The 27807-nt window shown below is 48.6% G+C and overlaps 13 protein-coding genes across 13 annotated transcripts; 6 read left to right on the forward strand and 7 right to left on the reverse strand.

The window, feature by feature from the left end:
• Positions 1–1537: 1537 nt before the first annotated feature.
• FPRO_06577 (uncharacterized protein) lies at positions 1538–2723 on the forward strand (the record flags this gene model as incomplete). Its single annotated transcript, XM_031228494.1, has 2 exons — positions 1538–1674; positions 1724–2723. 2 exons carry the CDS (start codon positions 1538–1540, stop codon positions 2721–2723), a joined length of 1137 nt encoding a protein of 378 aa, XP_031078825.1.
• A 399-nt stretch (positions 2724–3122) lies between these two features.
• Positions 3123–4508, forward strand: FPRO_06576 (uncharacterized protein; the record flags this gene model as incomplete). The annotated part of the gene is made up of 1 exon (XM_031228496.1): positions 3123–4508. The coding sequence occupies one exon, from the start codon at positions 3123–3125 to the stop codon at positions 4506–4508; it is 1386 nt and encodes a 461-aa protein (XP_031078826.1).
• Positions 4509–4583: 75 nt separating this feature from the next.
• On the reverse strand, positions 4584–6064 carry FPRO_06575 (uncharacterized protein; the record flags this gene model as incomplete). Its single annotated transcript, XM_031228497.1, has 4 exons — positions 4584–4774; positions 4824–4871; positions 4922–5842; positions 5893–6064. 4 exons carry the CDS (start codon positions 6062–6064, stop codon positions 4584–4586), a joined length of 1332 nt encoding a protein of 443 aa, XP_031078827.1.
• Positions 6065–6573: 509 nt separating this feature from the next.
• FPRO_06574 (uncharacterized protein) lies at positions 6574–7992 on the reverse strand (the record flags this gene model as incomplete). Its single annotated transcript, XM_031228498.1, has 1 exon — positions 6574–7992. The coding sequence occupies one exon, from the start codon at positions 7990–7992 to the stop codon at positions 6574–6576; it is 1419 nt and encodes a 472-aa protein (XP_031078828.1).
• A 555-nt stretch (positions 7993–8547) lies between these two features.
• Positions 8548–10400, forward strand: FPRO_06573 (uncharacterized protein; the record flags this gene model as incomplete). Its single annotated transcript, XM_031228499.1, has 8 exons — positions 8548–8777; positions 8852–8904; positions 8960–9177; positions 9229–9549; positions 9599–9723; positions 9775–10075; positions 10123–10222; positions 10276–10400. 8 exons carry the CDS (start codon positions 8548–8550, stop codon positions 10398–10400), a joined length of 1473 nt encoding a protein of 490 aa, XP_031078829.1.
• A 524-nt stretch (positions 10401–10924) lies between these two features.
• On the forward strand, positions 10925–13003 carry FPRO_06572 (uncharacterized protein; the record flags this gene model as incomplete). Its single annotated transcript, XM_031228500.1, has 1 exon — positions 10925–13003. One exon carries the CDS (start codon positions 10925–10927, stop codon positions 13001–13003), a length of 2079 nt encoding a protein of 692 aa, XP_031078830.1.
• A 158-nt stretch (positions 13004–13161) lies between these two features.
• On the forward strand, positions 13162–13601 carry FPRO_06571 (uncharacterized protein; the record flags this gene model as incomplete). Its single annotated transcript, XM_031228501.1, has 2 exons — positions 13162–13382; positions 13433–13601. The coding sequence occupies 2 exons, from the start codon at positions 13162–13164 to the stop codon at positions 13599–13601; spliced, it is 390 nt and encodes a 129-aa protein (XP_031078831.1).
• A 155-nt stretch (positions 13602–13756) lies between these two features.
• On the reverse strand, positions 13757–14734 carry FPRO_06570 (uncharacterized protein; the record flags this gene model as incomplete). The annotated part of the gene is made up of 1 exon (XM_031228502.1): positions 13757–14734. One exon carries the CDS (start codon positions 14732–14734, stop codon positions 13757–13759), a length of 978 nt encoding a protein of 325 aa, XP_031078832.1.
• A 303-nt stretch (positions 14735–15037) lies between these two features.
• On the reverse strand, positions 15038–15840 carry FPRO_06569 (uncharacterized protein; the record flags this gene model as incomplete). Its single annotated transcript, XM_031228503.1, has 2 exons — positions 15038–15675; positions 15729–15840. The coding sequence occupies 2 exons, from the start codon at positions 15838–15840 to the stop codon at positions 15038–15040; spliced, it is 750 nt and encodes a 249-aa protein (XP_031078833.1).
• Positions 15841–16990: 1150 nt separating this feature from the next.
• Positions 16991–17448, forward strand: FPRO_06568 (uncharacterized protein; the record flags this gene model as incomplete). The annotated part of the gene is made up of 3 exons (XM_031228504.1): positions 16991–17149; positions 17195–17243; positions 17291–17448. 3 exons carry the CDS (start codon positions 16991–16993, stop codon positions 17446–17448), a joined length of 366 nt encoding a protein of 121 aa, XP_031078834.1.
• A 1169-nt stretch (positions 17449–18617) lies between these two features.
• FPRO_06567 (uncharacterized protein) lies at positions 18618–23116 on the reverse strand (the record flags this gene model as incomplete). Its single annotated transcript, XM_031228505.1, has 4 exons — positions 18618–20309; positions 20455–22520; positions 22571–22956; positions 23007–23116. The coding sequence occupies 4 exons, from the start codon at positions 23114–23116 to the stop codon at positions 18618–18620; spliced, it is 4254 nt and encodes a 1417-aa protein (XP_031078835.1).
• A 493-nt stretch (positions 23117–23609) lies between these two features.
• Positions 23610–24778, reverse strand: FPRO_06566 (uncharacterized protein; the record flags this gene model as incomplete). The annotated part of the gene is made up of 6 exons (XM_031228507.1): positions 23610–23662; positions 23711–23866; positions 23913–24157; positions 24255–24267; positions 24315–24437; positions 24487–24778. 6 exons carry the CDS (start codon positions 24776–24778, stop codon positions 23610–23612), a joined length of 882 nt encoding a protein of 293 aa, XP_031078836.1.
• Positions 24779–26116: 1338 nt separating this feature from the next.
• On the reverse strand, positions 26117–27532 carry FPRO_06565 (uncharacterized protein; the record flags this gene model as incomplete). The annotated part of the gene is made up of 1 exon (XM_031228508.1): positions 26117–27532. The coding sequence occupies one exon, from the start codon at positions 27530–27532 to the stop codon at positions 26117–26119; it is 1416 nt and encodes a 471-aa protein (XP_031078837.1).
• Positions 27533–27807: the final 275 nt, after the last annotated feature.

Genomic DNA, 27807 nt, shown 5'->3' on the forward strand with positions numbered 1-27807 from the left:
CGTCCAACGCCTGAGATATTTTTCGCTGTTCTAGACTATCACGCAAGAGATGGAGAAACTAATTTCCGTGGAGTCTAGAACACTTTGGCCTTGCCCGACTCCGCAGTAAGGACAGCTCTACAGGGTAAGCCGAAGCTTTATGCTTTGCTCCGAAACAACATCAGAGCTGGTCTCATACAGTGAAGCCAGACCAATATTTGATGAGAAAAACATAATCACGTAAATAGCATAATGGCATATATTATCTCAAACCCTAGAACAGTGGCCTTTGCGTCCCTCGTCTATGTTCTTTGCTATTTCTACAGTAACGTGCGACATGTATTGCATACCAGCGGCATTACGTAGAGCATTTCATTTTGTCTTGTTCAGGTGATGGACCCGGCTCTAATGACTTCTTTATCTTGACATGATATCAAAGTCTCCGGTTCCACAAGATCTCACAGAGAATAAAGCTGGCATGGCTTGCTTCGACGGCTCAAGTGAGCCAGGCCGAAACAGGAAATGAAAGAGCGAGATCGAGACGCGTAAAATTACATCACGACGTTGCATATCAGAGATGACGTAGCCGCAAGGTCTTTTCCAAGCATCCCTTTCACAGATTGACACGACGCATTCCGCGGGCGGACGAATCTCTAATAAGCTTTCGTATAAATAAATCCAAAGCCGTGACAGCCATGATGTGCTACATGGGTCGCCCCACTTGGGCGAACTTAGCGATTTACGAGCACAGCCCTGCAGGATCATCACAGACGAAGGAGAAGGATCATTTCTTCTTCTATGTCGACGAGAGAAGCTTTGTGATGCTTTCAATTAAAGTTAAACGTCAAACGTACTCAGAGACGTGACGTACAAGCCCAATTGCCGACGGAAAACTGGCGCTCCGACTGAGTGCAATGCAACTCCGGGTCCGAGTCGGAGGTCAAAGTTCCAAACGTAGAGGCCGTTGTGCCGAATTCCCGGGAGCTGCACCAACAAAAAACATGATTCTAACGTGTCTAGTGTGAGCAGCTTGAAACAGAAACCTCCGAGAATACTCGTCTAAACCACGTTGTCTCAGCTGAGGCTCAAGTACCTTTTCCAAAAACTCCCTGGTGTTTATTCTGTTGCCTCGAATCCTTCCATCCGCGGTTGACGCGTCCAGCAAACTCAATCACCAACGAGAAAAAAGCCACCTCCATGGCCCCTATCCCGTCACATAAACCGTGCCGTGCTTACGCTTGTCAAAAGGCGCAGCCGTATAACGGTAGCGCCAAAATGGCACTATCGTGACATGAGAAAACCCGCGGCGTTGTCAGGTCCTTAGGTCCAGAACGTGTCTCGACCAATCTCGGCCGCTTCTATTGGTGGAAGCGTAAACCTGCCCACCGCAACTAACCTGGTCGGGTAGCACCCGAGAAAAAGTGCCTAACCACTAAATCCCTTGAAACTCGGTAGCGCTGTTGAGATGGCCGTGGTGGGTATAATTATTACCCCGTTGGACCCCTCTTTTTCGTTCCTCGCATTTGAGAGACTGTAGACTCTGCGCGAGGGATATATCATGGAGTCGAGGCTTACTTACAATGATGCGAGTTCGTCGGAGGAGGTTATTGTGAGGAGACATCCTCCCAGGGTTATTTTTGTGCGACATGTCAGGACCAATTGGCTCAAGTATGCTACGGGTTTGTTGCTCATACTGTAAGTCGTTCGCCAACCATTTTCAGGGTCCTTGCTCATGGGTATGCAGGTCCATCAGCCAGTTAATCTACATCACCCGCCTCGGCACGGGAATGGTCCGTATACCAAACGATCCCTACGATTTACGATTCGGCCACCTCAGTCACGACAGTCCTGAAATCTGGGACGATAACCATCAATCATTCCTCCGAAGCGCTCGTCCTATACCGATCCACTCGCACAATGATTACACACGGCATATCCCATTGTTTGAAGCCCTAGGCTCTGGGTGCATCAGCATCGAAGCAGATGTTCATCTACGACATGGCAACCTTTTCGTTGCGCATTCGCGATTGAGCATAAATCCTCACCGAACATTACAGGGATTGTATCTGAAGCCCCTCCAGCGCATGTTGGAGGCACGGAACGCGGGAGTGAAGAATGATGACTGGCAAGGCTTTTTCGAAATGGCACCCAAACAAACCGTCACGCTCCTCGTTGATCTCAAAACAGCTGGCCCAGAAACATTCGATGCGTTAAACGCCCAGCTCCAGCCTTTGAGAGACCTTGGCTACTTGACATTCTGGAACGGCACAGAGAGAATCATCCGACCTCTCACTGTAGTCGGAACCGGAAACACTCCCTTCGAGTCCGTTCTGGCTATGAACTCTACACATCGCGACATTTTCTGGGACGCCAAGCTTGAGCGCCTTGTCTCAATGGACGATGACTTCTCAACAAACCCTCCTACATACAAATTCAACCGCTCCAACTCATATTTTGCATCAACGAGATTCGAGAACGCTATTCTCTACAGATCAAACTTCCAGCGCGTACTGGACACACCGCCGTCAAGAGAACTTGACATGGCGTTGACGCAGATTGAGCAGGCCAAGGCTCGGGGCCTGTTGGCGCGGTACTGGGATACGCCTTCAAAGCCACCGAATGTGAGGGATATCGCCTGGAGGGTGTTGATAGACAATGGTATTGGAATCCTCAACATGGACGATATGGGACTTGTGAGGGGCAGGGCTAGAGGTTGGGGTGCTCTGGGTCGTGATTATCTTTGACGTAGCGAATCGTTTTATACCATGTTATGATAGATTATACATTAACCTTCCGATTTTTACGCTCTTGATCGCTTCGACCCATCATGTTTTGACCAAAAAACATCTTCTCCTCAGCTGGTTATACCCTGCCGACTCCATGCATCCTTTGGACTAACTGGTCTTGATCAATTACACGAGCATAATTGTGATTGGTCGACGACACTTAACAGCTGCCAAAACCGTAATCCTGCTGTCGCCCGTGCTTGGCTGCGCCACGGCCCAAGGCCTTTCCGCGGGACCCTTGTCCGGCCGTCAGCGTGAATGACTGTCAGCAATCCTACGACTTTCAGCATACTCCACTGCCAACATCCTCCCCCACGCCGCTTCTTTTGAGAGGTTATATCTTGCACATATTATACAATGTCTCAGAGTCATTTAGAAATCTTCAACCGTGGGGCCAATGTTGCAGGGCCATCCTCGTTCATCCTGTTCCCCTCACTTCCAGCAGAGATACGAGTCTCAATTTGGACATGGGCTCTCCGGCACCAAAGAATCATCAAGATCTTTCTCCATTCGCACGCCGGATTTTGCGCCAACCACACTCGGAATGGTATTCACTTTCCTCCGCTAGAACCTGGGAGGATTGATCCAACCTACTATCCAGTTGTCAACGGCCACCGACTCCTCAGCAAGCTTCTCAGAGTCAATACAGAATCCAGAGAGGCAGTGCTGTCTTTTCATAGGGTCCACATCCCCTGCTGGTTTGCGGACAGAGAAGGCAACTATGGCCTTTGGACTTCTGGAACGACCTATATCAACCCTGAATATGACTTTCTTCATATAAAGGATGGCACGATGGCTACCGTGGACTTTGTGTGCGATTTAAAGATAAAGCATGATCCACGTAACGTCGGTATCAGAAATCTTGCACTCTGTAGCAACCAGCTGGGACGACGTCGATCCGGTCTCCATGAAATGAGGCCATCTGAAATCGAACCCTCAAAGATGAGGATATTCAAAGAAATCATCAGTGGTCTTGATGAAGTTTGGTTGGTTTCTATCCAGGAATCTATTCGGCAGATGATTGGTGGTGAAAATGGATGTTCAACAATCCGCAAGACGATCCTCCAAAGGTCAATTCCCATTCACGCTATGCCACACCGCTTCGAGCGTGTTGGGCTTGATCCTCGCACTGTCGAAGACGATCTGAGCCATCTTCACGTCCGCAATCCCAAGCGTTTATATGACTCATGGCTGCAAGTTCTAGAAGGGATAAAAGTAAGACCATGTGAAGAACGATACCGTCTTTTACTTGCCTTCAATCCTCGTCGAGCGATTTGTAACCTCGGGGATACCGAGGACTGGTTGCAATGGGAAGGTAATGGATGGTCAGCAAAGCCTGGAAGTGCATGGCCTTCTCAAGAACCACAAATAGAGAGAGTTGCAGCTTCGGAACCCACAGAATCTCAGGATGAAGACATAACCAAGGTTGTGAGGCCAGCCTTTGGCTTTTGGCTTTTCACGGTCGATGCATTCTGTGATGCGAATAAAACTGGAGAGCGACAGGGTTATATCACAACGTTTGATGTCAGGAAACATCGGCCTGAGCTGGCGCTTCTCCTCCTAAACGAAGGAGACGTGGATCGGAATGTGTCGGGAGAGGTTGAGGCTCGTCATAAAATCACCTTGGAGCCTCGGGTATCCAGATTACCGCAACGAAGGAGAGCACCATTGTATGACCCGGGTTTAGAAGTTCCTGTTCCGTGGACTGATACAAGTAGCTTGTGTCAAGAGCCATATTGTTGAAACTCAAGCTTAAATCTATTCATATGCCATTTTAGTGTCTAACGTCATCTTTTCTGATGTATCCCTATAGCCGTTTCAGATTTTGGTCTTGATTCCAAACCAGTTCCCCGCCAGGACGGCGCGTGATGCAAACAAGCAACCCAGGCCGAGAGCTAGAACTCCCATCAAGAAGCCGCTAAGAGCTTGAGTTCCCATCTTGTCTATCATTGTGCCGCTACTTGGAATGGCAATAAGTAAAGAGAAGCTGATGACGAAATTCATGGTTCCTGTAAGCTGATTAGCGAGGTAATATCTAAAGCAAGCCAGGGATCATACCATAATATCGTCCGTAATCTTTTGGCTCGCATGTCTTGCCGACACATACTAAAATTGTTAGCGATGCTTTTCTTGTCATCACTGGAGACGACTCTTACCTGGAGTTATAGATAAGAAACCCCCGGAACAAAAACCCCAGATACCTGTGAACACGTAGAGCACGACGCTGTTGTCGCCAAAGGGGACAAAGAGTGTACCCATAAAGACCAGCGTCAAAGCCATCATAAATATCAAAACATTGTAATGGCCTAGCTTGTCGCCAATCAAGCCTGGTATGACACGACCAAAAGCCGAAGCACCGCCGATGATAGAAACTAGTGTATAGCCAGTTTCGGCCGTCAAACCAGCCTGAATCGCAAAAGTCGGCAACAGGCCACCGATTCCATAAAGAACGAACTGAGTAGCGAAGAACATAACACAAACCAGCGTGAAAGCCACAGACCGGAAGGCAGAGAAGTTGAGAAGAGAGAGACCGCCTTTCTTGGCTATCGGCATGTTGACGAGCTTGACAAGTCGACGGTAAGGAATGAAGCAGATTGTTCCGAGAGTGAAGATACCGAGGATGACGAAGGCAAGTATTCTCATTGACCAGCTCCAACCCAGCTTTGGGAGCAATGATCGAAGCATAATGGGAAAGATCACTGTTCCTGTCGATGAACCGGTGAGGGCTATTCCGATAGCGAAACCGCGCTTCCGAGAAAAGAGCTTTGCGACCACTGCTACGGGAATAGTGCCAGCAATCGCAGTCGATAGCCCACCGAAAATTCCAAAGCACAGCATAAAGTGCCAGTACCGTTTGCACTCAGCTAGCAGAACGAACATAATAACAATGCCGCCTCCCCCAACAATACTCATAGCGAAAGGACCGCGCTGGTCAAGAAAGGAGCCAACCTGAATGGCGACAAGCATTGACACAAACATGTACATGCCAGGAATCCAGCCAATATCGCCAGCTGAGTAATCGGAGAGCTGATTCAACTCGAGGTAGGATTGGAACGTTCCGACAGACTGCATCATGCCTAGAAGATGTGAATGACGGGTAATAGGGCTGAAGTGGCGCTATACTTACCATATGTGGGCATCAAAAACAGAAAGCTCCCAAAGACACATACCCAAGCTGCGAAACTCTTCTCAATGTCTACAGCCGCTGATTCGTTGTCCAACACAGAGGGCGCATTCGCTGTGGCGGTCTGTGGCTCACTCGCCGCCGTCGCTTCGGCAGTCTTTTCCGGCGAAGACATGGTCGCTTGTCTTGACTTCCTCACCAACTACACTGTAACTCACGGTACAGTAAGTCTTGAAATAAAAGGCCTGATCTTGCCAAGAAAGGATTGAAAATGAGAAACGGTGGGAAAAAAAGACTGATGTCGGATACACGATCCGACGCCGGGTATTGCACCCCAAAAGGTGATTAACCCAAAAAGGTGCATCAGAATCGCAGGTCTCCGCGATCGCACTCCACTTTGGTAGATTCATCATCGGAGATTACAAATGCATTTCTGGGCAGGGTAACCGTTCCTGTCATAGGAGGGCGTTCTTTTTCGCGGAGTGCATGAACGTGCCTTGGCAGAGCGATATTCACCGACGAGAGTTGGATAGCGTCAATGTATTATTGATCCTGCACTATTCTACAAAGTCTAGTGAAGCCTTGTTGCAAACAAACAGCAGACTTCTAAATGACTCCCTCATCATTTCCGCTTGTCCCCAGTACATTGCCTGATGAAGAACCTATTCAGCTTAATTTAGGCACTTACTTGCCTAATTCCAACACTCCAGATGGACCAATACTGAGCTTGACTCCAGGCTTGGTAGCCCAAATGACATCCGGATGAGCGATATACAACCATGGGGGATTTTCATGCACCCTCTTCAAAGCCTCCGCATATGCCTTCTTCCTATCATCTCCCTTCGTTGCTATTCTCGCCTTTGCAAACAACCTCTGAAACTCATCATCATGATACCCCAGCCACCACGTACCATGTGATTCGCTCGATACCTTGTCGTCTAGAACCCGAAAGGTTGTGTTGGGCGTCGAGTCAAAACAAGCTAGATCACCAATATTCTTCCGCAGCCCTATTGAACGTGCGTATTCTGGGCGATTTGTCTCGATCTCAACGTCTACTTTGAAACCAATGGCCTCTAGGGATCTCTTGACGAACTCAGTTATCTTGATAGCGTGCTCCGGCATCCATTCTGGCGTGCGCAGGCGAAGAGGCTTGCTCAGGTCAAGGTGCTTGATGAGCTCTTTCGCTCGCTCAGGGTCATAAGGAATGGGGCTTAGGTTTGATTCCTTGAAACCAAGATGGTGAGGGCTGACGACGGTTGCAGCTGGTGTTGCAAGGCCCAAGTAGACTTCCTCGACCAGAGCTTGGTTGTCAATGGCGAGATTGGCAGCGAGGCGCACCTGCGGCGAAGAGAAGATTCCCTCTGGGCAATTGAGGTAGTAGATGACGGACAAGGTGCTTAAAACTCTTCCCCACCGTAGCGAGGCTTGGAAGTCAAGAAGACTCAGGTCGTCAATGCGTTCCAGGTTCAAGGCTGCATCCACTTGTCCACCTTGCAAAAGCTTCAGCCTTTCTTCACCGCTGCGAGCCGCCGTGGCAATGATTTGCCGCGGCCAATCTGGGTGCTGAGCAGGATCTAACAGCCCTAGTGTTGCAGACCCAACGCTGTCTTGACGCGTAAAGTGGACAACGCGATACGGCCCTGTGCCGAGGATTGGCTTTCCATTCGAGTCAATCCTCGATGGCCAAAAGTCATTGAGGACGTTTAAAAGATCTGCAAATGGATCTTGATGCTGAATCTTAACCACTCTGGAATCCTCGGCGGTGAATGTCGTGTTGGCGAAATATCGACTATAGCTCCAGGCCATGCCAAAGTAATCGTGTGAGTCAAGGAAGCCCTTGATATACTCGACAATGAGGAGGGCGTCACAAGGTTCTCCATCGTGAAAAACTGCACCATCTCGGATATGAAAGAACCATGTTCGTTGATCGTCTGAAACATCCCATCGGTCAAAGAGCCCTGGTAGGACCTCGCCGTCTGGCTGCCATCGAATCAGAGGTTCCAAGACTAGACTTTTGAGAGCGAGGACACTGTTGTCATCGGTCACCTGCGTGGGCAGACGAAAGTCGACGTTTTCCAGAACGATGCGAAGAACATCAGACATTCTGGCTATATTCTGTGATTGTGATTCATATCCGAGTCGACTTATCATGTCTTCTTATCAATATCGACTGCTCCAGTTCCATGGTTTCTAAATGTGGACGCCGCCCCACGTCTTGAATGACACCATAGCGGATTGCAATGGCATTGGTCGGGAGAAATCGAGGAGCAAGTTCATAGAAATACGTCTTTTTCTGACAGCTCCCCATACTGATCCCATGTACTCTTATGTCGCTTTGGCATTTTAGTACTAGCTTGTTGTCGCAGCCTCAGACTATTATTGCGCCATCAGCTTATCAGGTTCATCTCAGACTGCTATCACGACTTCGCCTAAATCCATAGTGCGATCAGAGATGGGATTGTTCCCATTCTCGGTGAAACTCTGCCTATGGATTGTGAACTAGGGGAAATAGATCCATAGCGGAAAATAATAGTTGGTCTTTCTTGACTAAGGTGTTGCACTCTATCGGGCAATTTCGTGTCCATCACCAGTCATGTTTATATAACTCCCAGATTATTCCCTGGCCATGATAAGCAAAAGACAAAGCTTGCGGTAAGAATGGCTCATCAAATTGATACCCACAGTCATAGTGACGCTGAAGTCGCGACAAAGCCTAGCCTCGACGCCAAAACCAGTCCCGTGTTGGACACAGAAGCCATCGACCATGGTCCTGACCCCAATGCACAGTCCGGTTCTAAATGGCGTCGCGTTGCCGGTTTCTTTTGGGACTCCATTGACGGGGATCCCAAATACCGTGCATATGTCAGACGTCTAGATCTGATCTTCTTGTAAGTAGTGCCGTGGCTTCTTTCTCGTCCCGCACTGCATTGCATTAGCGAGACGCCCAGCTAACGGCGCCTAGTCCAACGGTTTTGCTTGGCTACTTTATCAAGTATTTGGACCAGACCAATTACAGTGAGTTCTTAGGCTAGATATTTTGTATTCATTGCCCTTCGCTAACGCTTCTGAGGTAACGCTTTTGTCAGCGGCATGCAAGAAGATCTCGATCTCTATGGCAATGAACGCAACTGGCTTGGCACATGGTTCAGTCTGGGCATCATGGTCGGTACTATTCCGGCCCAGATGCTGCAGCTAAGCCATATCCGCCCTTCCATCTTGATTCCAACTTGTGAGATATGCTGGTCGGCTTTGGTCATTGGCATGGGCTTCACCCACAGTATCAAAGTGGTAAGATATTAGTTCCCATCTTCCAAGTTTTACTGGCTGATATACCAAAAGATGTACGCTTTGCGTTTCTTCATAGGACTGTTCGAATCATGCGCTTTTCCTGGATACATCGCCATGCTTGGCAGCTGGTATGGTCTTAATGAGCTGACAAAGCGCCTGGCCATTCTTCTCGAGGTTGAGTCTATCGCCAGCATGTTCAGCGGATATCTTCAAGCTGGTTTATACAGTAGTATGAACGGGCGGCATGGCCTCGCTGGTTGGAGATGGCTGTTCATCATGGACGGAGTAATCTCAGTTCCCGTGGCCATCTGGGGTCTTTTCGGACTGCCTGATCACCCTCACAACACGAGGGCCTTTTACTGGACAAAAGAAGTGAGTCAAATTGGAAGGAAATCTGACCAGTCAACTTACAATCCCACAGCATATTAAATATGGCCAGGAGCGGATCACCAAGTTTGGCGTCAAAGAGCGGGTAAAACTGAACTGGGCTGAGATCAAGCGAATCTACTTGGGATGGAGGATTTGGATGTTTGTCATCCCATACACGTAAGTCAAAATCCCGCCAGGTTCCATATCGTAGTGGCTTATACTTCACAGAATGGTCGCTGCCTGCCACACAGCTACAAGCTACTTCAACCTCTGGCTCAAGGCAGAGGGTTACAGTGTGCAAAAGATCAACTACCTACCGACTGGTGGAAATGCGCTTGCCATCGTTGTAACTGTTGCCTGGGGCATGATTGCGGACCGAACCAAGCAGTATTATTGGCTAATTACATCCTTGACGCTTCTGATGATCGTGGCCAATATTCTTCTTTCGGTCTGGGATATTCCCAAGTCCGCTCTCATGTTCGCTTACTACATCTCCTACGCTGGTTCAGCAAGTACTCCTGTTCTGATTGTAAGCGATGCGGTATTATTATCAGGCTCACAGCTAATGTGAAATAGAGCTGGGCATATGGGTTGAACGCTGCTGATACCAACACGAGGCAGCTTTTAGTCGCTACGGCTAATCTCGTGTCGTACGCTTGGGTTCTTTGGGTGCCGTGTAAGTATTCACACAACGCGATTAAGGCTTATTTGAGAGCTAATTTACTACAGTGGTTCTTTTTCCGACATACGATGCACCAAAGTATAAGTATGGTTATCAGATTTTGATCCTGTTTGGCGGAATCGCCATTTTAAGCATCACGGCGATGAAGTATCTGTATGGCCGAAAGAAGTAATCTCAGGGCTTAGAGAAGTGGTGGATAGCTCTACTGTAGGCAAAATAAGGCGAAGTCAACTTGCCATTGACGTAGTTACAAATTCCTGGAGTAGAATAAGACATCAAGAGTCGCCGAGAGTAACAAACATGCTGATCTAGAGTCGAAGAACAGGGCTTTGTATGTAGACAGGCACGGTGCAGGAGCAAATAATGAGGACAGTCATATTCATCATATTCCGATATCGGCAGCTTCAGGAAGACTTCATGGCATTATTAGACCGGTCAAGTTCACTGTTACTGTCTTATTTCGATGGAGCTACCTTTTGTGCTTGATAACAAACGACGTCTATCAGAGACCCATGGAGGCAATGGCATGTATATGGTATAAAATGACGTGCTCTGGCTATGTGGATACTAGGAACCGAAAATAATTTCAATCGCGTTTATAAGCCTTCTTTTGATCCCCTTCATTCAGTACTTGACACCTTTTGAGGTCTCAAGCATCCTAAGCCGCGCCCACACAACAAGATCAAGTCGCAGGATATGGAGGACTGGTCTTCGCTCAAACGGGCCGGAGTCGCGTTAGGTCAAAAGACGCTATACACCACCCACAATGATGAGAACGTTTCCTTATCTGAAGGCTACATCCCACTACTTGTGAACCTCACCGTTGAAGACAAGGCAGCCAAAGGCTTGCGGAAACACAAAGGTGGCAATACGAGCGAGGATGCAGTCTACATCTCTGCACTCGAAGCCGTACGAGACAATCGGTTCTTACTCCTCACCGGCCAAAGTGGCTCGGGCAAGACGACCTTTGCAGAATACCTGATATTTGGTCATGCCACTGGTGTCTTTGAGAGAGACAGAGACGCAATTCCCCGCAATGAAAACGGCGAGAGACGGAAGGAGATATTGAATGGGCTGAGAATGCTGCCATTGCTCGTCACAGTCGCCAACACGCAAGACCTTGCAGATCTTGTTGGCAATCTGAGCGCAATTCTTGAATATTGGGACAGTAGAGAAAAAGGAAGAGAATATGACGAACTGCTTCTTATACTGGATGGCACCGAAAACGCAGGATCGCAAGGGATGAAGCACATCACATCTATAGCCAACGCTATTACTCCAAGACCGCACGTCAGGCTGCTCGTACTGGGTAGAGACGAGGAAACTCAAGATTGGACCCTGCCAGTGGGCTTTGCAAAGCTCCAATTACTACCACTACTGACCACTCAAAGACATGAGCTCGCTCAAAAACTGAATCTGGACACAAACCATGCTTCTGGAGACGGTGCTTCTAGACCAGCTGTTTTTGCCTTGTCCCTAGCGGCAGGACATGGTGGGGATACCGGCAAATCTGCCTTGGATGCTTGGCTAAGGGTTTTAACCCCCGAAGCACGTCAAGATATTCTACATGGTACGCTGGACGAAGGGAAATATCAGCGGCACGGCCAACTTACTCCTCTGACAAAGACGACACAGAAATGGCCATTCGTCTTGTGCACCGCAGTTCAAGACCTTTTGGTGGCTGCGCGACTACAGACAGCATCCTTTCAGGAGACACTGGATATCTTTGACCAAGATGCTAAATCGGCAATGCCCATTGTTCGAAGTCTTCTGAATCGGCTTGCAAAGGGAGAAAAGCAGGAGAGTTTCATCTGTGAACTTCTAGATCGGTATGAGCATGACCTTGATGAGGAAAAGGCTCAATATGCTGCACTTGCCGCCTCCGAGTTCATAGACATCAACAATACGCCCTTGGTCACCCAAGCCATCGCTCGCCTAATTAAGGTGGTCGAGACTGGAACCCTCCCCTTATCCTATCGGGTTATGGCCGGTCGCTATCTCTCACTATTTGGAGACCCGCGCAATCTGACAGAGTTGGTCGCAGTCACAGAAGGAACAAGCATTTTTGGATCGTGCAATCATCCTAACTCCAGGCCTGTTCACAGGCTTCATATTGGAGCCTTCAAAATTGGCGCGTTTCCAGTTGTGAACCGAGACTACGGAGAGTTTGTGCAGCAGACAGGTCGAACTTGGCTGAGCCAAGATGGCTATGATCCATTTTTGCGGAACACACCAGCAACAGATCTCTCATGGCATGACGCCAGAGCATATTGCCAATGGGTTACGCAGAAATGGAGGAAGGCAGGTAAAATAGATCCTAACGAAACTGTACAACTGCCGTCAGAACCCCAGTGGGAGAGAGCATCAAGGGGAGATCAGCGCGAGTCCCAGGCAGGACAGAACATCTACCCATGGGGCACCGATTTCGCAACGAGTCTATTAAACTGCGAAGAACTAGGACTGAACAATAAATGTGCCGTCGGTCTATTTCCCCAGTCCCGCTCACCGTTTGGCTGCTACGACATGTCAGGCCAAGTATGGGAATGGTGCACAACTTTATGGGGAGAGGACATGACGACGCCAACGTTCAAATACCCGTGGACAAGCTCAGATGGTCGTGAGGATCTGGAGGCGGACGGTTCAATCAGGAGAGTTTTGCGAGGAGGGTGCTTTTCGAGTGGTCGAGCCAAGGCGACGTGCACGTATCGTGGGAGTCTTGAGCCGACTGGGTTTTGGCGGGGTAATGGGTTCCGCATTGTGGTCGTTTCTGAATAAGAGAGGGAGCGCTAGAGAGGCAATATGAGTCAGGTCGCGGTGTAATAATCCATGGGTCCGATGACACCATCGCCTTGATACCCACCTACCTAGAAGGATAAATAGCTTACACTAGTTACTCACAGGACATATACTTGTATCAAAAAATAGCTGAAATCATGCCGATCCTTAAAGATGTCCAGTTGTCGAGTCCCAAGGACCTAGTTCCTCTTGCCAAAGGTGACGGGCCAATTTATGTCATTCTCACCAGTTCAAACGATGAGGAAACCGGTGCACCGTGGTGCTCCGATGTTCGAGCTGCATTACCATTCCTGAAAGAGACATTTGATAAGCCGGACGGGCCCAAGGCTATTTACGAGAGTGTCGGTCCCCGGCCTGGGTGAGTGATTATTCTAGACAGTTGGAGAGTGCTAGCTGACAGAGCCACAGGTGGAAGAAGCAGGATAATCCACACAAGCTCAGGTGGAACATATCGGCTATTCCAACTGTCATTAGGTTCGAAATTCGCGATGGAAGGATAGAGGAGACGGATAGGCTGGTAGAGGCCGAGGTTTATGAAGAGGGAAGATTGCAGAACTTAGTATCAAAGTCTGTATAGACCATTAGCAACGGGACACATAGGATGAGTTATGTAAGGCTATGAGTTGTAATTGTCATTGGAAATATCCTCCTGTCAATCTATACCATTATCTATCCGTGAACCGTACCCTGTTGATCATACGCCCGGTCTTGATAAGTAGGAATCTTGTCGACTTATACAAATTGTTTTGTCTGTTGGTCACACCAATCCCAGAAGTCCGCTGCAATTCCACTACCACCGTCCTCTTTCGTCTTCAAGCTCTGGACAAGATCCTTCCTCGGGCTCGGGTGCCATCTTCCCCAAGGGATGCCATACCTACCACCATCCTCAAGCTTAACATCTGTGCTGACCCCAGCCCAGAGTTCTGAATAAGCTCCTCGCTTAGGTGGATGCAGAAAGACTTTGTTCGGTACTCTGAGATGCCAGGGCACGCGATCCCAGATATTGGTTGACAGGTTTCCAGGGTTCTGGCAAATGCAGATAATACCATCTGAACGCACACGCCGGTCGAATTCTGAGGCGAGGAACCAGTTTGCTGTTTTGGAAATTGTGTAGTTGTGTGTTGGGTCTTTGGATTGTTTACCGGGAGTAAGCTCGGCCAGCGAAAGACCTCCAGGAGGGGCCATCATGTCCATTACACCTGAGCCTGTGAAGATGACTCGAGTCGAAGGACCAGGGTTCCTGCTAGCTGTTTGCTTCAAGACGGGGAGCAGGAGCTTTGTGAGCAGGAATGGTGCCAAGCAGTTGATTCCCATTTGTGGCTCATATCCTTGGGCAGTAACTTCGTGTGATGGTGTGGCGCTAATTCCAGCGTTGTTCCATAACACGTCGAGACGCGTCTCCTGCGCGAGAAAGGTAGAGGCACAGGCTGCCACGGATGCAAGATCATTGAGATCAATGTGAAGTGTCTTGAGGTTGCCAGTGCTCTCTGGGTATGTGGCTTTGATGCTCTCGATAGTCTTTTGTGCTTTGGTGGCGGACCGGGCCGGAAGATAGATTGTGCCTCCTTTGGAGTACAGCATATGGACTAGCTCTAGGCCGACGCCATTAGTCCCCCCCGTCACCATGAAGACTCTGTCTTCTAGTGAAGGAACATTATCTTCGGTAAAAGTAGGCTTGGGTGGGAATAGTTGCGTCCAGGCCGCTTGCATGGTGATAAGTCAAGAGTGACAGAACGTCGGGTACAAGTAAAATGATGCTGAGAAAGTGTCTTCGACAATATTTTATTCTGGGGAAGAAACGCCATTATTCTTATATATGACTATGTTTTAGCTTATCAATCCAATGTTGTCATTTCCTTCATAGAGTCTGACACCCTGGTCATTCCGACTGTCAGATTGAAGCAGCCGAGAGAAATTGTGGTCAGAACACACTCCCTGCAACAGCGTTCATTTGCAAGTACCAGATAATCTAAAAGACCATGGAACTAGTTCCAAGGATAGAAATTCAATCGCTTAGCTTTGCAGAGATGCTAGAGTTAATGGCCTTTCTCCTCGCTGAGACCTCCAGAAGTTAGTCGTCTGAAGTATCCCACTATCCATCAAAAACCACCACCGCTTCGCAAAGCTTTCGCCAACCTCCCATCCCATCGGGTCCCATGGTACAGTCCCCCATACCTTTAAGCTTCCATACTGCATATCACGCGCGAACTCTTCTTCGTTAATAATAGAGAGAGACTTGAGGAGTTTATCCCGCAATGATGCCCAGGGCAGCATGTCTAGGTATGACAGGTGAGGGACGCTCTTCTGTAATTGAGTAGGCGCTATATTAGACGGAAGACTGTCGGCCAAGGCTCTAATGTTGAAGCCTGGTATTCGCTGGCAGTCTAGGTCGAGACGCTGGGCTATGACGGCTAGAGCGGTGGCGGCGGTCAAGTCGGTCAAGATGAGGTAATGACTGTCCATTGTGGGTTGCTCCGATGTGTATTGGGTATGAAATAGGCTTGCATCGAACACTTCTGTGACAGCCATGCTTGAGCCCTCGGTAGATGATTGCCCAGGACTGGTACCTGCATCTCTTCTCACAAGGGCTCCCGCGTCCTCATTAACCTCATACTGTGTCGCTTGCTTCTGTTTACCGGCAAGTCGTGACCCTGGAACAAATCAGTCTAGCCATTTCGCGTAGGCGCGTTGTCGTACTACATACGCCTGGCTCTTTGGGACAGCCTGTTCTGGATCCGCTTTCGCTGGGCGGGGTCTGGTACAGCAGTCCAATCATCTTCAGTAGATTTCACAAATGGCTCCCAGTTGGGCTTCATGATGGATAAATCGCTTGGATCTGGGCAGAGTTGAGAGAACGCTAATGTGGAAGAAAAAGCTGACGAATTCGGTTGAGAAAAGATGACAGAGCGCTGCTGATATTGTCAACTTTCTGACAGTCAGACTTGTCAGACTGCATAACCGAGATGAGTCGTCCAATCACAAGCCGGACTAGCCCATATAGAGTTAGGCCAGCTGCTCTGAGACTGGTCAGCCTCCAAGTCTCCTTACCTCGAGGCTCGAGGATAAGTTTCCAAAGCTTGACTGACTGACTAGACTACCTGGCTATAGATGCACGATGTGACTTGCGCATATGGTTACAGGGGAGAATTTGATGATATGTTTGTTTGTCGACGCACCTTATGCTTTAAAAGCCCCCAACCATGGATTTAGTCGAATCCGTGATACCTTAATGAAGGTTTGGAAACCTGGAACCCAGTATGGCTCTTGTCAGCATCTCAATTGGAATGACACGATGTGGCAGAAGCTCGTTTTCCCCATAGCTTGGGGCATAAACGGGAGTCTGGTGTAGTATATTCTATTAATTTTGAACCAGAGCTGAGATACTTCGGGTGCCTGGGTCAACCTGCGGCCGCAATAAAACCGCCTTGGGGGGCATAGTTGTCCGATTAGCTCTGAGGGGTTTTCATGAGCCTGCTCCTCGAAAGTACTTCGTAGTAAAAAGGCGGAGCTATACTTCTCAATATCTAAAGTTTTGAGACCTGGTCTTTGTATACCTATTCTTCTTTTTCCTCTCTATCTCTGCACCCTAGAGCTTAAATCAACATAGAGAACTTAACTCTCTTGGCTTGTATAATCCTACCGGTCTCTCCATCGGCAAGCGAGCAAGAGTGGCTTGTTCATCTCGGGTCTGATGATAACAGCCTGCCACTGTCAGTTTTACGAGAATCCCATCTGCCACTGCTGCACAGTCGCATAACAGTAATCCACAGTGGTATGGCAACCGCACCGCGAATAGCCACTGGTAGCCCGACTTTTCTCATTTCATACCCTTCTGGCTCCCTCCAAATCCAAAACCTCTCCCTTCAATTGTTCTCTTGCTTCCTTTCTGCATAGCACGCGGTCCCGGGCACAATCAACCTCGAAACCTACCTTAGTCCCCAAGCAACAACCGACCATCACCTCAAGATGGCTACCGACTCTATTAAGAACACTGATGTTCCCAAGGAACAGTCGATTCCCGACAAGAAGAATGCTCCTGAAACTGCCGAGCACTCATCTGCAGAAATTAACAATAACACGACCGACATGACAACCAATGTCCACAAGGACAACAAAACCGTTGATGTGAAGAAGAATCGGCGCAAGGTTCGGGATGAGCATTAGGACAAGCTCGCCAACACCACGCCGGAAGAATCTCTCGCCAAGAACCCTCATCTCAGTAAGTCGACATGTCCCCGCCTACGAGACTTTACTAACAATTACAAGAGGGCATTCCCACTACCATGAAGCTTCCATCTGAGGCCCGCGAGTACGTGGCTAAAGTGGAGGATGGTGATTTGGCATACCTGGAGCACTACTACGACGATGGAAAGCTGTCAGAACACGACCTCCTAGAGTTGGGGGCCAGGGAAATGTTTCCGTAGGAGCCAGCGCCATCGAGGGTTGATGGGCTTTGGGAGGCTCACCAATTGATAGGTGTATGCTGATGATGGTCTCGGGTTTCGAGAGAGCAAGCTACAGTACTGTGGCTGCACGATGGTTTTGTGAGATGATTGGCGTGAGCTAGGCCAGACCCTGCAGATGAGGTTGAAAGACGGCAAGGATATCTCCAGTAGAGTAGGGTCAAGCAAGAGACGCTCATACTAAAGTCAATTTCTAATTAACAAACTCGCAAGACAATCTCCCAGCCGTTCGTACATGAGTATCTTAGGGTAGTGTTCAACCGGGTTGTATTCAGCAACATTAACTCGAGATTTGAGTGTACCTGCTCATATGTGATATGGGTTCATGAACACTGTTGAACAAGGTTGCAGTTCCATTTCCAATGTTCAAGTGCTCTGTATCGATGAGCCGCCCCGATTGATAGTGTTCAATGTACTTGGCTTACTCTTCTTCATTACTGCTGCTTATGCGCAGAACCTTTTCTCTATTTGACTTTGGACATGACTTTGTCTTTTTCTCGGCCCCTTAATTGCGTTCTAGAACCTAGGAAATGATATATCCTCACCTTGTTTCACATGTGTAGTTGAGTTCATCTGGTCCCGGCCGCGTCCCAAATCATCACATCACTTAGCCTCTCCAGTATTTTCGTCGACCGTCTTCTCTAGCACTCTGTTACCGAAGAAGTCTCTCTAATGCCCTTCTGATAGGAGCATGGCATTCCAGGAGGGTCTTGCACCGCGATAAAATCCACCTACAAACTATGCCTTTTCAAAAGGTTCCTGTCGAGTCTCGTCACCTTCACCTCTCGGAGTTCTTGGAAGCCTGGCTGGAGGTATTTGATGAGTCCATGGCACTTGTGCCTGTATACACAAAGAGGCCTTTGATGATTGAGATAGGTTTCTTGACGTCACCCAATATGACTATGAACTGCATTATATCTATGGCACTCGTAGGCTTTGATCAAGCTGTTGGAACCATGAACGCAGTATGACTTTTACCATCATCTTTGTTATAAGACAATATGGCAGAACTTCTTTTCCTCTTTAAACTTTGGCAAGGGCGTTAGTATGTCTTCGTATATGTCTAATTACCTCCGAAGCTCGACCAAGATCTGTCGGCACCAAAAGAACCAGAGGCAGTAATAAAACGGCTATGGGGGGGACAGCCGTCGTATTAGCTCTGATAGTATGATACCTCCCATCTCTCCAGGAACATGCTCCTCGAAAGCCTTTCGAAGTGAAAAGGCGGCACGTATATACATCTCAATGTCTTCAATTTTGAGACCTGGCTTTTTGTTCCCCTCGCTTTCTGCCTCCCCATTGTCGTCTCCCGTCGCCTGCTCGTCACTGTCGTCGTCACCGTCCTCTTCACTCTCCTCCGCCCCGTGACGGTTTGTTGATTTATCTGAACCCGCTATAAAATCTAATATATCCTCACTTATTGTAGCGCCACTTTCAACTAAGACTCTTACCACGTCACCATGACCTCTCTCAATCGCAGCTTTCAAGGGGCTCCCATGACGTCTTGTTCCAGGCCGAGCATTGATATCGATATCAACCACCTTGAGAAGTCTAAAAACGTATTCAAGTCTTCCACAACTCGCTGCATCCCATAGCGGAGTGCAATGGTATTGATCTTCCACATTGGCATCCGCCCCACTGTTGATCAGAATATCAACAATCTCTAGACTGTTCTCACGACATGCATAATGTAAAGGGGTCATCTGGACACGGCATCTTGCATTAACATTAGCCCCTGAATTGAGAAGCACCGCCACAAGTTCCCTTTTAGACTGCTGCGCAGCCCAATGCAGGGCTGTGTACGATTGAGAAAATTGAAAAGGCTCAAAGGTCTCATTCAAGTTGGTTTCACATTCGACAATCTTAGAAATTGTTTCCATGTGCCCGCTGAAAGCTGCCAGATGAAATGCTGTCCGGCCTTGCCGATCTTTCTCGTTTATACTCAGGCGGAGAGTGGCGATAACATGCGTGTTGCCTTCTTGAGCTGCCAAGTGGATAGGAATCCTACCGAAGTTGTCCGTAGCAAATTGATCCGCGCGCTGCCTAGGGTGAGAGATCAACTCTTTAACTACACGCGCCGTCATTTTTGCAGCGGCGCAGTGCAAAGGTGTTATGCCATCAACCCCTGCTATTTTCGTATTTGCACCTTGCTCGAGAAGTTTCCGAGCGGCACAGGGATTGCGGTTCCAAATGGAATAATGTAGTGGCGTCCAACCTCGAATATCAGTAGCATCAAGATCAGCCCCCTTGGCCAGCAAGCTGTTTATCCAGTAGGGCGCTTCATAATTCTTCCAAGCTGCGGCATAGTGAAGCGGGGTCCATCCAAGGATGTCTTGACTTCTAACATATTTATGTAGCTCGTCTGTTATCTCTCCAAATGCCAATCGTGTTTCAGCAAGATGACCAGTTCTGGAAAGCATCTCTTCAATTACCGGAATTGTACGCTCATTCTCAGAGTTACGATAGGCTGTTAGGTCGTGTAACCGTGAAAAGCCGCAGCTGGTGATCTCGAATTGGTGTCCATCATTGTGCCTAGAGATCAATGATCCCCGCTGCTGTCGATTATATAGGATGTCCAGATCATCCCGGATCCGCAGGTACGCGCGGTTGCTGAGTCGCAGTGACAGTTTCTCATAGATTGACTGTGCCTCATAGAATTGATCCTCCCCACTTTCTGGTATTTTAGGCAATGAAGCTGTGGTTCGCATGTACTCAACCGCTATCGCAACCGTTCTTCTGAAGGTGAAACTATCTTCGCGAAACTGACTTGCGAGGTCCAACAAAGCGTCATAAGACTCATAAGCTGCTCTCCAGTTTAAAACCTTTTCATGGTGTACTGTCTTGGCCAAGCATTATTTCAACAACACAATCCAACTCCCCAAGCCGTGCATAAGCATGCAGTGGAGGTATAAGTGTGAGATAGGCCTGGTTCAAGTCCATTAGACCTGACCTTCCGATTGATCCTACTAGCCTAGCAAGTATAGTGCCACGAAGCCGGATGTTGTTCCATTCGCCTGGGATTACTGTTCCCGCTACCTCCATCTCTGAACGTTGATCGATTGGGGCTTCCATCCTCGAAACAGCTGCCCAAACAAAGGCATGGAATATGTGCCTAGCAAAAAGATGCTCCAGGCTGTCGTTCGACGAAATAGAGAAGAATGTGGCCGGTTTGACGGTTTGAGAATCAAAAGAACTCTCCTCGTCCTCGTCGTCTACTTCGTCAGAATCACCGACATTCGTCTGCTCGCGCTCTTCCTCTTCGTCTGAGGACTCAGTAAGCGATGACTTGTAATAGCCCTCGCGAAATTTCGTACCGACAACCCTCCATGCCTCTTCGTATTGTTCTTTGATTTCGCTCTCATTGATCTCCAGAGGCTTTGGTGCGTCTGCTGGCAGCCACCATTCAAATGCCTGTTCCAAATACTTTGTACGCTCTCCCAGAAGTACCAGACCGCCCCTAGTCTGGGAACTCTTCTTGCGATACCATTCGTCATCGTCCCCCAACCTTTTTGTCTTAGAGGTAGTTGAAGCCAACTCTCGCTCTTTGTCTATCGAGGCAAGCCACAAGGATAAGACTGAGTCGAGTTCATCTATACGGGCCTTCCACTGCCCTTTCAGGTGCTTCAAGTGTAAAGAAACGGGAAATGTTTTAGGGTCCTCGTTTTTTGCGCGTGTATCGACTTGAATTGTCCAGCTCCAAGTAGGTGGCTCAGAGGCTTCCCACGGACATAAGGTGTTCATCGTGACCTCAATGGCCTCAGCAAGAGAGTTTGCCTCTCTTGAAGCTGGTCCACCCCATCCGGCTAGCTGCGCTAGATGTCTTCGTATTTCCAAGATCTCTTGTGCTTCATTGCCTCGTCGCTCTACCGAGAGTTCTCCTGGATTAGATTTGTCACCTTGATCTGGTGTTTCGATGTCTGAATCCCCTTTCAATACCACCGTCCAGGTTCGATGTTTGGAGAGACCGAAGTCAAAATTGTGATCGTCATTCATTGGTCCACTATCAGGGCCTAGCTTTGGGTCTCTTAGGGCCAGAGCAAGCCCATCAAGCTCAAACCTATCCCTCAAATTGGAGTATTTTAAAGGGGCAATGAAGCCTAGACGGATGATAGCTCGAAGAATGGTCATAATTGTGACGGCGATGAGTTGTCCCACTGCCGCTGACCAATGCATCGCTCTCAGGCCGATAAACTGGATGATGAATCCAGCTAGACAAACTAATGTTGCAAAGACAGTAAGGGTGAAGGCTGGTACCGACTCCAAGTCGTAAGATGATGCTGCATTTTGTGTTCCGTGAGATTGATCGGAGGCTGAGCTCGTATCGTTGAATAGGGGCTCTATTGATGATTCGGAGTCACGCCTCCGATTGAAATCGGTGGTCGAATTTCTTTTTGAAGTAGTGATAGCCTGTGGAGACCGTCGAGGGTATAAAGCGAATGATCCGAAGACCTGATCACTCACCGTCTGCTTCTGCTGTAGCCAGATCATCCTGATTTCACGGCCTTGAGCTGGTTCATATCTCTCCTCAGTGGTACTACGATTGACAATATGGGCGGAGAGAAGCATCCCCAAGACGAGGAGTACTGTGCCAGCTGCTGCAAAAGGGAAGGCGTACCCAAGTACCTGTTTGTTGTTTTTCTTGAATTTCAAAGTTGGATAGTAGGTGATGAAACCAAAGTAGACCAGGACTCCAATTTGAAGGAGAATCCCAAAGCTCGCAACCATGTATAAATGACCTCGGTCGACTTTATGATGTCGATTCAGGGTGATATTTGGGGCATGAGTCGTAGTGTTCCTCAGGACAATCAGTTCAGATGCCAAGGGTGGCTGAGCTTGAGCTTCTGGTGTCCGACTTTCGAGGAATATCGGCGTCGGCACTTCAATGTCCCTACTCTTTCGGTGTGATCTAAAGCCATCCCAAAAGTATTTTATACCACCTTCAGGGCTCTGATTACTCTCTTCGACACGTTGGGGCTCTGTGCGGCTCCATTTTGATGGGACAAGCATGTTGGAGATATCATCCCTCTGTTCATCTAAGTGCCAGTCAGGTTCCAGTTGGAATTCAACAGAGGGAGCCACATACGCTGTTTTCGCACCAGCTTTTGATCAATTGCTTCACTTAGCTTCAAGAACCTGATGCGTTTGATGGTCCCACTACCTGCCACTGGCGCAAGACAGATAAACTCTGTAACAGGAGCTTTCCCCTGGCATCTCACAATATCCCTCCCGTTCCATAGCTCACAAGTTTCTTGAGATGTCGATGACATAAGCTCCATCTCAGCGGCTGATAGATTCTCTCTGGACCTGCCTATGATAGCCTTCAGCCAAGGCGGTCCGTCAACCCGGATAGCACTAACGATAGTTGTAATAATACCAAGGGGCGCCACCGCTAAGATGATACAGTCGGCCCAGCCCATCGACTGGCTTAGGAATTGCATTGTCACCCGCTCTCCAAACAATGCAAGTAACCTCTCCAGAGTCAGTTATCGCTAGGCATAGGAGTGAATCAAAGAACTTACGGGGCAAGGTCAGAAAACAGGTTGTTGCTGAAGTCATCGCCAGAATCTGCTAGGGCTGGTACTGAAAGAAATGTAAAGAAAGCAACTAGATGATTCCCGAGATATAGCATGTCGGTATGATGCTGTGCAGCCTATGCTGACTGGAAATAGTGCAATAGTGGTAGCTGAGGAGTGAAGGCGTGGCGGTTTACGAAGGATCTCCAAGTGGTCGATATGATCAAGCGCTTAAACTAGCACAACTTAAAGGTAGTTAGTAGGGTGGAAGATCAGGATCCTGTGGTGCTAGGAATGCGGAATTGTCATTGTCCTGGAAGCCAGTCCTCATTGAGTTATTTGTGTGAAAGCCATCTAGAGCTAAGGGAAGAATGCCTTGTGAGAACCGCATGCATGATAAGCATGACCACCAAATCAGATTGCTCTATTCATTGCTTCCCCGCCCTCAAGAACCAATCGAGAAGGGGGCATCTGACTGACAGCAAGCCCGATTTCAACCCCCCTGTCCATTCTTGAAGGCCAGTTACCGCATTTACCGAAATGCTCACCTTCGCCATACGCCACTTGATTCATCAGTGAAGATGTTGATCACGCCCTATCATTCTCGGCTCAAACTGTATCTTTGAACTCCGCAAATAGTTGGGGCAGAAATGTTGCCAAGTCTATCAGTGATGAGTGATTGCAACAATTGAAGAGGATCGAAGACTTACGTGACATCTCAACAGCACAATGAACGCCCAGATCATGACCTTGGGTATCTCCAAAGATGTCAAGGAAGAATCGAGATCGCAACTCTCGCTGTCCATCATCCTTGCGGCGGATTTGATGCATGAGGTAGGAGTTACCAGTGACGTTAGTAGTGTGACCTAGAAAAGATCAGCTTAAGAAATAGAACCTGGCGGGTTCACGTACCACTGCCAGTGATATGCGCAGTAACAATAGTCTCTATGCCTTGCGATGCAAAGGCGCTAATGTTGAAGCCGATAGATGCAGGGTCCACGAAGTTAACTGTCAGTTTAGTGGCAAAATTACCGATAAACTCATCTATCCAAGAGTATGATCCGATGTAACGTTCGGGTAAGGTCTTGTTACTCCAGTCAATTGCGTTCGGCATTCGGTAAGCATATTGATGAGCGACTGGATTCCAAAGTTTATATCTGCATGTGTGTTAGTCCTGATTTAAGCATAGTTAGTGCAAGGAAGAAACCATGCCTCTGAGGGTCAACCAGGTGCCACCCAAACCACCAATCATACATATCTCCCGTGACTGCCAATAGTTAGCACCTATGCTATTACAGTCATACTTTACCGTACCATTGCCCATATCAGTACGAATGGCTATCATCAGTTTGTTATCGTCGCTCACAGCCCAGCCGTTTTCCAACTGCAAGTATCCGGGCTGGGTCAGATAATGCGGCGCCTCTTGAGGGCTGAAAACTAGTGAACAAGTCAGCAGGGACGCATACTTGATCCGCGGGCAGCATACCAAGCTTGCTGGCATGAGGGCTTTCAGTGATTCCCTTTTGCACTTCATCCGAGATTTGCTTCACAGCAGGTTTCCAGTATTTGACAAACGGCCGAGACCAGTCTTCATCCTTGTAGCCGAGATAGTATAGCGACGTATTAGACTGGTAAGGCGCTACATTGACGGACGTCGAGTTCTCGGACAAGGTGTTAAGTGGAACAGGCGAGTAATGTTTTCCCTCGGGAGGATTAGCCGCGACCTGTGCAAGGCAGGGCGATGCAAAGGCGAGAATTGGGACAAGCTGGAACTTCATTGCTCTGGTGAGAGATGCCTTAGAAAAGCCTGATCGACAGTAGTTCCTGAGTGATGGTACTCGGGTTTTAAGAGGATACGTAGGAGAGGAGGCTTTATATACCCCAGAGCTTCCGGTCATAGCTCAACAGTGATTTGAACCCACCCGTGAGTGAATCACAATAATCAACACGCCTCACTTGGCTCGTTCCCGATTACTCAGCGGTTGAACAGCACAGTCCGCGGAGATACCCACTGAAGTGTTCGAGTCAGGCAGGTCGCTTCACTTGGGCCCTTGAGATCCACAGAGGAGAGTTCGTACCCATGCGAAAACTGCTATAAAAAGACAACTTTCTCCAGTATGGGAAACGACTACCGAGATATCTCACCTAGAAAGAATAGCAGAGCGGTCAAATCTCCACTATGCCACATACCCGAGGATGACTGCTTATTCCCTATCTCCTCAGAGGACCAAACGCTTATGGGGACCGTGAGACTTACGTCACCTGTTAAGATGGATGAATCGGATCCTTTACAAATAACCGGTCCTTTAATAAACTGATAACTCGGCTAGAGATAATAGAACCAGAAATTTCCCTGTATAGATAAGGGGACTTTGCGAGAGGTATAATTTTGGAGTCCTACTGCGTGTGCCCTTAGTAATTTGAGGTCATGCTAGTTATTGGGGGTAAGAAGCCAATCCAAAGCCCTACAATTCGGTCATTTAGCAGATAGATTGAATCCTTGCTATAGCTGTTTCGACCATATCACCGGCGGAAATATTTCTGGTTCTTCTCGGATTAACCATAAATATCGCTGGTGCACCATAGTATCTGCTTACCGCTACTCTGCGAGAGTCAGCAAATGGTACAAGCTCTGTCCTGGAGATGCTGCATCCGCGGACCAAACACCTTAATGAAACCTGTTTCATCTGCCAAACCCCCCAAGGCTATTTCCTCAATTGCCTACAGACATAAATAGTGTCGGGATTCCTTCATTTACGTGCGCCTTCATGCCCCTACTAGATACCGGCTACGGGCCCGCACAATGCTTCCCATGCTCGCTTTACATCCTCCGGCATTTCATCTACGCGCGATCCGTCGCAGATAACGAGGTAATATCCCTAGCGGTCCATTTTGATAACTGCTGAGCCTCAAGCTTGTGGCCTTGAGCGTGGTGAAGATCTAGAATCTCACGCCAGTGCAAGAGAGTCGACTTTAGGGACCACGGAGTTATTTCGCAACAGCCCTAGTGAACCAAGATTTGACGAATAAACTCGCCGGATCTGATGAGAAGACTAATTATATGGTTAAATTATGTACATAGTAAAGGAATACAACACAGATAGTATGTGGGTATGCTAATGAACTTCCTCGAATGTCACAGCGTCGAGGTTGGCGCCGACATTGGCACAGCTAAATCCAAAAGTAATGCTAACATAGTCATACTGAGACAGCATCTCCTCCGTAAACGTGCAAGTTGTATCCACTGAAACCCAATTGTTCACAGCGCCGCTAGGACTGCCCATTACATTTGAGCCCGGAACACGATCGTAGTTGTTTGGGTCTCCAAGGGTACATTCAAGCGCGAGGGTATTGCATCCGTCGCCACCTACGCTATTGGTGTAGTAGTCGACGCGGATGGAGCCAGAGAGGCGGTAAGAGGCTGCTTTGAGATCGTTTGTGTTGACCTTTTGGTAGAAATAGTTCCAGTAGGCCTGTCCGCCATCGATTTCATATTCTAGTCGTCCAGAAGCGGGGCCTTCGAAGGGATTGTTGGTGTCGCGGTCAATGGTCTCAGAGCGAGTTGATAGCCAGGGCTCAGTAGTATCGAGATCGAAGCTGCTGTTGATGATAACAGGTGTTGGATCTGCATCGGCTACGGTGGTCGTGGTAGCAGTCTCGGTGGCGATGGCTGAGCTCTCGGTGGAGGTAGCCTCGGTAGTCGCTTGAGTGGTAGTAATTCCCATACTGGTCTCACTGCTGGTCGCAACAGTGGTAGTGACGGTGTTTGGGATTACAGCAGCCGGCTTGAGCTCAACAGAGTCGAGGTAGGCACCCGAATTAGCACAGGCGAACCCAAACACAACGCTGATGTCGTCATCTGCAGCCAGCATCTCATCCGTGAGGTTACACGTCGTTTCTATCTGGGACCAGTCACTGGCCGAATTCTCCGCAGTTGCCCGCATCAGCGAACCTGGCACGATGACCGAGTTATCTCCTGATCCCGTGAGGCAAGCAGCGATGATGCGACTACAGCCGTCGCCGCTCTGGCTATAGCTGTCAACGCGGGTATAGCCTTGGAGCTCATATAAGCCCGCCTTGAGTGCTTTCTTATTGATCTTTTGGGTAATAAGATTGGCGTACTGGCTGCCTTGGACGTTGCCAAACTGGACTTTACCAGAGGCTGGGCTCTGATAGCCGCTGCCAAGAGTCAAGGTATCCCCGCGTTCCGTCTGCAACTGCCACGGGGCAGTCGTACCATCCTCGAAGTCAGCGTTGGTGAGGAGAGGCTCGTCGACTGTTGTGGTTGTGGTAGCACTCTCGGCACCAGTCGTCGACGCTTCGGTGCTGAGAGCCTCCGTGGTCGTTGTCTCACTCTGAGTTACGGTCTCGCTCTCAGTAATCGCAGTGCTGGTCTCGACATAAGTGGAAGATCCAACAGTTTCGGTGGCAGAGGTAGTGATGGCCTTGGTAAGCGACGGCTTACAGGGGCTTGCATTGGCCACGGAGGCCAAGGCTGCGAAAGCAGCAAGAATCAACTTGTTTGAAACCATCTCGCGATGATCACAACGAACAAAACAAACGAGTGTGGGGGTAAAATAGAAATGAGCGAATGGACCAAAGGCGAATCCAAGACAGCAGCGCAATTTGGGGGCATTCACCCTTTTATTCTGTATTTTAAAATGACGATGGGGGTCTAGACTCAATAGTTTGACCCAAGACAGACTTCAGCTGCACTTAAGCATATTTTACAGCGTCGCTACTGAATCGATTGCAGTAGCGCCTCAATAGTCTAGAAAATTCGCGACTGCCAAGACCAATAATGTGC

Source organism: Fusarium proliferatum (assembly GCF_900067095.1).
Source record: "Fusarium proliferatum ET1 genome assembly, contig: FPRO_scaffold003, whole genome shotgun sequence".
Lineage (NCBI taxonomy): Eukaryota > Fungi > Ascomycota > Sordariomycetes > Hypocreales > Nectriaceae > Fusarium > Fusarium proliferatum.